General features: G+C 38.5%; 1 protein-coding gene across 1 annotated transcript; it reads right to left on the minus strand.

The window, feature by feature from the left end:
- Nucleotides 1-346: 346 nt before the first annotated feature.
- Nucleotides 347-10,048, minus strand: LOC121525165 (peptidyl-prolyl cis-trans isomerase-like). Its single transcript, XM_041811011.1, has 5 exons — nucleotides 9,893-10,048; nucleotides 5,997-6,027; nucleotides 2,108-2,196; nucleotides 791-963; nucleotides 347-713 (listed from the first exon to the last, which is right to left on the minus strand). The coding sequence occupies exons 1-5, from the start codon at nucleotides 9,959-9,961 to the stop codon at nucleotides 578-580; spliced, it is 498 nt and encodes a 165-aa protein (XP_041666945.1). The 5' UTR covers nucleotides 9,962-10,048; the 3' UTR covers nucleotides 347-577.
- Between the last annotated feature and the right edge of the window lie 472 nt (nucleotides 10,049-10,520).

A 10,520-nucleotide genomic window follows, 5' to 3' on the forward strand; every position in this document is an offset into this window, starting at 1 on the left:
TAAATTGGCACAAAGACTCAGTGAATCTCAGTAAAGCAAAGATAAAAAAAATATATAAAGTGAGGTATCATACACAACTTAACAACTTTAAAGCACCTGTACAAGTTTAAATAGTGGATTCATTCAGATAAATTCATTTTCTCTCAGGTTTTACATACAATTCCCCTTAACTGCGACATCTTTGTCGACCCCTTGTGGCTAGATGTTTGAACTGCAACAACATGAAAATTAATGCATACACTCGGAGTTCTTTGTGAAGATTTAGTGGATCTATTTTGCATTAATAAGCATAATAATGATGCAGATAGTTTTGTTTTTTATAATGAATGAAAGGACAGACATGAGGTGAGCTTTCATGTTGTTTTATTTACACCATCACCAACATTTTGTTTGGATTTTGTTAACAAACAGGTCCATTAAAGAACAGACTGAGAGGTACAAAATATTACAGGATAAATATTAACACACATAAACATTTGAAGGAGTCAGGTCCGTCTGGTGTTTCTCTACTGACATGGACGGGTACGTGGAGGGTCGATCTGACAGATGCAGGCTGCACTGAAGGAGCCGTGGCGTTTTATTTTAGCTCCCCACAGTCGGCGATGACCACCTTGGCTTTAGTGGTGCCGCTCTTTGTCCCTTGTTTATCCATCGCCTTGACGACGTCAATGCCCTCCACCACGCTGCCAAACACCACGTGTTTCCCGTTCAGCCTGCAGAGGAAAAAAGGAGCTGATTACTATGAGAGAGACGCCTGAAACAGCCGCATGTGGGTCAGTGTGGAGCTCACCAGTCGGTGTTCGCCGTGCAGATGAAGAACTGCGAGCCGTTGGTGTTCGGCCCGGCGTTGGCCATGGACAGCGTGCCCAGGCCTGTGTGCTTCAGCTGGAAGTTCTCATCCGGAAACTTCTCCCCATAGATGGACTTTCCTCCAGTTCCATTATGGTTAGTGAAATCCCCGCCCTTGAGAACAAATAATTTAAAGATGGAGAGGATTATTTTATCCAGATTACAATTAGTGTTGATGCATTTCAACTATGGGGCCATGCATGTGTGCATGTGTCTGTTGTATTTTGTGTCTGTAACTCTGTTAATTATGCTGCTGCTTTTCCTCCAGGAACTGCCAGGACACTCTTGTAAATGAGATTATTGGTCTCAAAGAGGTTTTCCTGGTTAAATAAAATAAAATAAATAAAAATAAAATAATGTTATTTAACTTTTGACCTATTGCTAAGCTCCGCCCTCAAACACCTTGAGCCAGTCGCATTTGTTGCAGCCACACAATGCGCTTGGACTTGTAGAACTCCACAGAAAAGCAATAATAATATCATTTTCCTTCAGTTTTAGTTTAGAAAAATGGTAAAGAGATGTGAATGAGGTAAAGGCAACACTATTATGAGCTATCCTGAGAGGCTAGTGAAGCATGGTGGTGGCAGCATCATGCTGTGGGGGCGTTTCTCAGCAGCAGGGGACTGGGGGAGTTGAGGGAAAGCTAAGTAAAAAGCAAGGTATAGAGAGATCCTCAATGAAAACCTTTTCTGCAGCGCTCAGGACCTCAGACTGGGCCGAAAGTTCACCTTTCAATATGACAATGACCCTGAGACTACAGCCAAGACTACATAGGAGTGGCTCAGAGACAACTCTGACTGACCTAGAGTGGCCCACCTGAAGCCCTGACTTAAACAACATCTCTGGAGAGACCTGAAAATGGTGGGTCCACCACCTATCCCCATCCCACCGGACTGAGCTTGAGAGGAACTGCAAAGAAGAATGGCAGAAAATCCCCCAGCCTAGGTGTGCAAAGCTTGTTGTGTCGTATTTAAAAAGACTGGGCGCTGTAATTGCTGCCAAAGGTGCTTCAACTAAGTACTGTTGCTATTCACCATCAGACACCAGTGTTACTGTAGCAAGAGATTGTAGTTAACACCCACCCAACTGGAAACCATTACTGTAACTGGCTGATTGTCTGTGAGCTAAAGAGGCGGGGCTTAGTGTTACATTGAAAGCCAGCTCTTTGGACCAGCCCCCTCACAAACACGTCACTAACTGAACCAATAAACATCCTGGTATCATGACGGCCCTAAAAGACAGCACACCTTTACTGTACCTGGCACATGAATTTAGGGATGATCCGATGAAAAGAGGAGCCTTTGTAGCCAAATCCTTTCTCTCCGGTGCACAGAGCACGGAAGTTTTCTGTAAAAGAAGACGATGCCTGTTTATTAAATGCTCTATAACAATTATTCAAAAAGGACAGGTTTATATCACAGCTTCCTAACCAGACAGCAGTGATTATCCTTAATGTTAAAATAGACACCTCCTTCTACAAGTATTCTGATTTTGCATCTCTAGGTAGTTGCATTTTTAGTCTCTTCATGGTCATTTGGGTCTTCTGTGTTTGTGTTGCATCTCTTGCCTTTGAGTCTCGTACATTATTTACCTCTCCAGGGTCATTATTTGTCCATTTTTGTCCCTCTTTGTGGACATTTTGCAGTTCAGATAAAGCCACATATTAAAAACAGCTGATAAGCTTCAGTAATGAATCCATAAGACCTTCCTACCCCTGTCCGTTCTTCCTCTTCACAGCTCATTATACTAATTATCATGCCTGGTGCAGAATCTGGTCCTGGGGGACCCTTTGGCTCCTTAATCCCCTGGGTCTGTTCCCAGTGGGCCTGATCAGTAATCAATCCATGACTCCTGCTGAGGTTGTTTCCTGCTTCATTCCAAAGAAATGTCATCAGTTTTCCACCTCTTGACTTCTGCGCTCCGTCTTTAAGGAAAATAGAGATTATTTTGGTCTGAAGTTTAAATGAGGACAGCTGTTTTTTCTATAGCCACTGTAAATACAATCTAGACATGCTGTTATTGATCTAACATAATTTTCTTATGCATTACCAGCAAATTTCATCGATCTAATTTACTGTGTGCTAACTATTGGTCTGTTTACGTCTATGTAGTATCTTTCTCTTCATTTACAAGTTTAAAAAACTTCTTAGTTATGAACAATTTCATGTTAAAAGGTAGTTTAGTTCTTCATTCATTAATTCATTCAACTATACTGTTTGACTGGAATGTTTATTGATCATATCTCTGTTAATGTGCTTTATCTAGTTGTTAAAACCTACAATGATAAGTTTGTTTTTATCTATATTCACATAACTACAGATCTATTTCTAAATGAATGTATTCATGTTCAGATGGATTTATTCTGCTGAAAAAGGCAGCCGTCTAACAAAGATCTGTTGTTCTTGCATTCAATAAAATAAAGTATCCATCCATCTCACCTGTCCATCCATCCATCCAGCATCCAACAATCAAATAAACTGTTTCATCATCTCTTTTCTTCTATCCATCATCCATCCATCATTCAGGCATCATCCATCCTTTATTATCTCCATATATTCATCCATCCATTTTTTATCGTCTATATTCACTCATCTATCATCCATCCTTTTCGTCTGTCTATTCATCCAGCAGTCATCCATCCATCATACATACATCCGTTCATTTAATCATCTCCATCTGACCATCCATCCAATTAATTATCTCCGTCCATCTATCCATCCAACGACTTTATCATCATTATTCATCCATCCATCCATCCATCCATCATCCATCCATCCAATTGTTTTATTTTTTATATACTTATATTTTATTGTTTTGCAAACAAAAACATAACATCAATAACAACACCAAAACATAATAAGACATTGCCAGACATAAAATCAAAATACAGATTTCAATACAAGTTATATGAGGATTTAACACATTCAGCTGTAAGTAATCAGAGTTTATATTAAAGGAGCGGTACATGCATTACAACAATATGAGTGTCTAAGGCAGACCACCAGGGATGCTATTTATTCTTCCAAGTATAGTTTCCATTTAGCCCATCTTTTAATGTATAAGTCTTTTTTCAGTCTCAATAAGAGAGTCAGCCTTTCCAACTCATGAATTTCCTTAATAATATCAATCCAATTGTCTGTTGTGGGGGGATCTATCTGTAACCATTTACGGGTTATGGCCTTTTTTGCTGCTACTGTAAATATTTTCCACAAGTATCTATCAGATCCTTTTATTTCTTCAGGTACGTCACCTAAATAAAGTGATGTAAAACTCAAGGGGAACAACTGTCCAAGAATCTGTAGCATGATTGTCCAAATAGCTTTCCAAAACAGTTGTACCCTAATGCATCTCCAGAAAATATGTAAGTGATCTGCCTCATCACATCCACAGTTTCTCCAACATTTACATGTCTCAGCTCTGCGATATCTCTGTAATTTAGGAGTAATAAAATAGCGGACATGGTTTTTCCAACCGAACTCACGCCAGTACATAGAACAGGAGGTTGTGAATAGAGTTTCACACATATTTTCCTACTGTTGACTTGTAATTGATTCATTTAATTCTTTCTCCCATCTTGTTTTTATATAATTTGTGGTATGTCCTCTACCATTTGTGATCCCTTGATAAAATTTGGAAATAATCGAATTAGTAGTGCCTTTATATGCTTTAATAGTTAACTGTATTATATCACTAAATTCTTTATCATCCAATTGTTTTATCATCTCTATTCATCCATCCTCATCATCCATCCATCATCCATCCATCATCTATGCATCCATCCATCATCCATCCAACTGTTTTATCATCTCTATTCATCCATCCTCATCATCCATCCATCCATCATCCATCCATCCATTCAATCATTTAATAATCTCTATTCATCCATCCTCATCATCCATCCATCCATCATCCATCCATCCATCCATCCTATTCATCCATCCATCTATCCTAGTTATCTGTTCTTATTCTTTTTATGCTGTGTTTTTCCAGCTTTGCTATGTGAACTGTTCTATAACAAAAGAACTGTACAGACTGCTGAGAATCATTTGTTGGCAAATTTAATAATAAACTGTAAAGCTTCCTATAAAAGTTCACTCCCATTAAAGGCCATAAAATGGGAGTGAGCCGTTTACTGGCCTTGTGTTGCAGCACATTTGGCCAAATGAAGGCAAGCATCAGTGAGAGGCTCTAATACATTCAGAGTTAAATATTTTACAAAACAGAAAAAGCTGAATTTTGCTTATTACTTATTAAATATTTTGAACTCTCTTAGTTGTAATTTATATTTTTACACTCTTTCCCACCATCATAGTGCAGGAGTTCAGTGTAAAAATAATTATAAGTCTGTTTTTACTGATATCAGTCCCAAATAAAGGCAGAGAATAATTTTATCTGAAGGAAATCCTGGGCTTTTAATTGAAGTTTTATAGATTATAAATGCAGGAGGCATCATATTACAGGTTCCTGCCTTAGTTTAACTGAAGACGACAGTTAAACATGATGTATTATGTGCTATTTATCACAAAAGAAGCATATAGGCTGTTATCTCTGCACCCGTTAAGTAAAAATGAGGTCAGATTTCTAACAATGGTTATGTGGGACAAAACCCCCGTCCTCCAGGGATGCATCAGGCTGTTCAACAAGGAGCTGGAGGAAGGTTACAGGAAACTGCACTCACACATGTCTCTCAACAACCTATTTTTACAACGCCACACCTGGACATCTATTAAAGGTAAGACTTTATAAAGCTAGATCACGTCTCTGTATGGACTGGGGAAGTTTGACACTGAGAACATGAGGCTAGTTTTCATGGACCAGGCTGTTTCACTCCAAGAAAAACTTTTAAGAGATGTTCAAGCTTTATATTTGAATGAAGAAGTGTACAAAAGAGTTACTTAAAAAGCTGAATAATTTACTTCTTTACCCTCTCCCAGCTAACTTGTGCGTCTCTTTGTATGACCGGGAACACTGACATTCAGGTTCTTTTGATGAATAATTTCACACCCTGCTGCACCCTCTGCCTCGACCCACATACAGAATAAACTCTGCTGAGGATTAATGAGGACACATAATTTCCACGGCCAAACATGAATCTAATTTGGGTCTTTGGGAAAAGCCAGAGCAGCATATCATCAAGGCTTACCTACCTGCAGTCTTTGGGACCACGTCGGCCCGGAGCTGCAAAACACAAAGACATTTCTATCAGGAACACAAATAAAACGTCTGGAAATATTCAAAACCTCAGGAGCAGAATTACAGACAAACTTTTATATTTAAAAAGTAAGCATTCCTATTTCAGCTGATAGGACAGCAGAAGGATGTCGATGAGAAGCCAAAAATGTTCAGGGATGCACACTGTTATTGGCATATCAGTATGAAAAAAGGAACATTTCTGCTAATATTACAGCTGATACATCGCCTGTACATATCTGCAGTATGAAGTATATATTGGCCTTAAATATCTGCAAAATGCACCACTGTACCGTCAGGTATAGGAGCTTGTCTAGGGTCTCACACACTGTGAGCTCTTAACATTTTGAATGAAACCCAAACATAAAACAAACAGACTGTCTACAATGTGGTGCAGGGAAGATGAATGGATTCATCAAAACTGGACCAAAAAACAATTTCACACCGACTAAATTGCAAAGATAAATTAGCAGGTAATGCTTCCAAAACACACAAAAATAACCTGATAATAGAAGCCTAGGACTTATATATTTGTTGCCAAGGAGGAGACTGATGCACTATGGGATATGGGCAACACTGTAAATTTAGCTTAAATTCCTCCCATTTCTATGATCTTTGCTGAGATGTTTCTACACCATGATTGGAGTCCAACTCTGCTTAATTAAACTGATTGGGCATGATTCGGAGAGCCACACTGGTCTCCACAGAAGACCACACAGCTGACGATATCAGAGCAAAAACCAAACCATGAGGTCAAAGGAGCAGCAGAGTTTCAGAGCTCAGAGACAGGATTGTGGACAGGCACAGATCTGGGGAAGGTTACAAAAACATTTCTGCTGCCCTGAAGGTTCCCAAGAGCTCAGTGGCCTCCAGAATTCTCACATGGAAGAAGTTTGGCACAACCAGGACTCTACCAAGAGCTGGTCACCTGACCAAACTAAGCAATCAGGGGAGAAGGACCTTAGTAAGAGAGGTGACCAAGACCCTGATGGTGACTCTGACTGAGCTCTGGAGATCCTGTAGAGATGGAACAAAGTTCCAGAAAGACAACCTCACTGCAGTCCTCCACTGATCTAGGCTTTATGGCAGAGTGGCTAGGTAGAGACTCTCCTCAGAACAAAACACATGAAAGTCTGCTTTGCTTTCCTTTGGAAGTTTTTTGCACATTCTAAGCAGGCTTTTATGTGTTTTGCACTGACTCCACTGTATACTAGGGATGCATGACATTGGATTTTTGCAGATATCTGAGGGGTATTTATGTGCAACATTCTAGCACTAGACCTTCATCAGGCAAGTTGGTCTAGTACAGAAACATTGCAAATAAATACCCCTCTTTTCTGCAAGCTGGAGTTTTCTTTTAACTATGCCTTGCCCTCATTTCCTAAGAATTAGATGTGCAAAGCAACTCTTCTGTTGTAGATTTCTGACAAGCCAATAATTCCAAATTTACTAAGTTGTCACTGATGTCAATACTAATAAATGTAGTTCAGACTAGGGATGCATGATACCGTATTTTTGCAGATATCCCATATGCTGATATTTATAGATTAATTTTAGCCGATACCGATACTTAAATATGTTTTACATGACTAAAGATCCTGTCCTTTTAACACAATGTTGTGTTTGAGGATGAAAAAAAGAAAAGTTTTTTTTTCTTAAAACACACTTTAACCCATTAAAGCCTGTAAACACAAATTAAAGCCAGAAAATTCAAATTTTTTGGAACTGAAATGTTTATTTCACTTTCTACTGAAATCCAAAAAACCCAAATTTCCATAAAACTTTACATATATGTATACATTTTATCTCATTTGATACATTAGGTGTTTTTGGTAACTGATAATCCACTTGAGGACATTTTTATCATTTTTCAGATTGTATTCAGAAGTGTTTTTTTTTTTTTTTTAGTAATTTATGATCATATTGATTACACAGAGGTGTCATAAAAGTATGTTTCCAATATATTATACAACAGGCTTTAAGGGGATTAAAGCTGAAAGAATGAGAATGAATAAAGAAAAAGATCTCAACTTATACAGGTCTGTTGGTTAAGCCTAAAGCTCCACTGACTTATTAGTATATATGGCCAAATTTTATAGTTGACATGTGCTGATATGCACGGCCAAAATATCGGATGTAACTACCAGCAAAAATTTTTATATCTGCCGATACCGATATCGTGCATCCCTAGTTCAGACCTAAAACTTCAGTCCTTAAAACCCTTTAACTTCAGTTTATACACTAATATCTGTTAATATGGATGTCCTGTCAATAATACTGTGCACCCTTATTTCATACACACATACTACTTCTATTGTAAAGGTCCTCTTATTTACCGATGTAGGCTTGAATTGTGAAAATAAGCTTCCTGTGCCTTTCGGGTACAACCAGCTGACAGACAGGGGGCGACATAGAGCACTAAATTAAAACGTGATGCTTTTTAATCAGCTTATACTTCACTATTAAATTAATTTTCCTAATTACACAACAGCTTTAACAGCAGGGTGGTTTTAGTGAGACAATCCTAACAGAGTGGTTAATATAACACAAAAACCAACTGAAGTTTAGAGCTAACACATCAGTCCTTCAGGCATAGTCTAAAGTTTAAGGGACAAACAGAGAAGAAGAAAGGCCCATTGGTTCTGCCCGAATCTCCAAAATTCAGTGATTTGCTTAAAAAGGTGAGGCATTCTGGTAAAGTTTGGCAGGAAATCTCCTATTAGCCCAGAAAGAATATTACACAGGCCCCCCTGTTAACCGGCTAGCCAAGCAACAAATGTTGCATCATTTTTTATAAATATATATGCATTTTAATATATTTTTGAAGCATAATTTCCCTTGTTATGAGTAATATTTTGGCTGTAGTTAAACTGAATTTACTTGCATTATTTTGTGGCGCTGGACTATACCATTTGGAATTTTTTAAGGGAGGAGCAGAGGCCCCCCAGTATTTATTTTACTCTATTTGATACAAATTTCAGTCTGTTAACTGATTCATTTTGTCACTTTTGATTCAATAATGACACTAATTACTAAGAAAAAATAGATTAAAACACATTTTTTTATTGCAGGCTCCTCAAGGGCCCCTCCGTACTATGGGCCCAGGTAATCAGTAACCCCCCCCCCCCCCCCATAATATTGTGCATCCCTACCCTGGAGTATTATGCTTGGGGATTTGTTAAATAATGCCATTAATATTTAATGAGTGTAAAAAATCTGAGTAATTCAAAAGTCTTGTTTAGGGAAAACTAAAACCCTAACAGATATTATCTTTGCTTTAATCTATGGTTCAGATAAATCAAGATTTAGACAAATATTTTGCATTCCAGAAGCTGAAAACTGAGATTTTTGCAAAAAGTATGCCATTCAAGCAAATACTTTGTGATTAATTTTTCAAATTAAAAAATAAATTGAGAATTCCGGGTGCGTGGATTGTGTTTAGATGAGAAGCCACATGAGATAAGCTGCATCTCCAGTGATTTACCTCCTGACCTGCTCATTAAAAATAACTGCAGCTCCATCACGAAGCTGCTGCTGCTGCTGCTGATGGGCGTTTCCATCCCGGCATGATCACTCTGGAGGATTTCTCTATGATGTAATTGCTGTTATCTGTCCTTATGTAATTAATCCTATTATAAGCAGGTGCAAAATAATTAAATATATGACAAAGGCGACCAAAATGGAAGCGTGAAGGATGCAGGAGAGAAGTTGAGGCTCTGCAGCATGTCTGTCATGGCTGCAGGCCTTTTCTAAACGCATGCAATCTGCCCGATGAGTCCATTTAAACTGTGAAAAGTGCATAATTAAACTAAAGTCACATAAAAAAAAGTGATTGTTATCCGGTTAACCTTACCTCCATTACAATCCTGCCCGCGTTAGCTCCATCTATGGTGATGTCAAAGAAAACTTTGGGGTTTCCCATCTTTTTAACGCTTTCCCAGGTGTTTTTGGATGTGAATCCACACGTGAATCACTCCCTGCCAGCGCAGTGATACACTGGATCTATTTCAGTCTGAATATATGTGCCTCAATGTACTGGTGATGTAAGGACTGTCTGGAGCCAATCACAACCGAGGATGTTCTAACGGACAAGTGAACTAGCCAATGAGAGAACAGAGGGGCTGGATTTGGAATGGAGAGCGGTCGGTTGGTGAGATGATTCCATGGCAACCGTGCTGGGAGGGAGGGAAAGGGCCGCGTGCTGTCGTGAAGAACCGTTAAATTAATAAAACTTTATTATAAAAGTGCCACAATTCTTCAGAAATACTTTGGGTGAGATAAAGAGGACAGTAAAGGGGCAAATTAAGTTTGCTGGGATTTTTTTATCTGTTAAAATAATCTGATGAGTAATAGGTTTAAAAAAGTATGTCTTTGAATCCATGCAGATGTGAACTTTTTCGGTTTAATGATTCAAAAATCGTTTGAATAAGTAAAAATAAACACACAGCATATATTTTAAAGACTTGTCTGGCCTTGTAACT

The sequence above is a fragment of the Cheilinus undulatus genome, linkage group 17, assembly GCF_018320785.1.
Source record: "Cheilinus undulatus linkage group 17, ASM1832078v1, whole genome shotgun sequence".
In the NCBI taxonomy this organism is placed as follows: Eukaryota; Metazoa; Chordata; class Actinopteri; order Labriformes; family Labridae; genus Cheilinus; species Cheilinus undulatus.

What these genes read in the sequence shown, in the direction of transcription:
- LOC121525165 (XM_041811011.1), bottom strand. Translation starts at nt 9,961, where the DNA reads ATGGGAAACCCCAAAGTTTTCTTTGACATCACCATAGATGGAGCTAAC. An exon ending in CGGGCAGGATTGTAATGGAG is followed by an intron (nt 6,028 to 9,892) that starts GTAAGGTTAACC and finishes TGTGTTTTGCAG; the next exon opens with CTCCGGGCCGACGTGGTCCC. An exon ending in TCCCTAAATTCATGTGCCAG is followed by an intron (nt 964 to 2,107) that starts GTACAGTAAAGG and finishes TTTGTTCTCAAG; the next exon opens with GGCGGGGATTTCACTAACCA.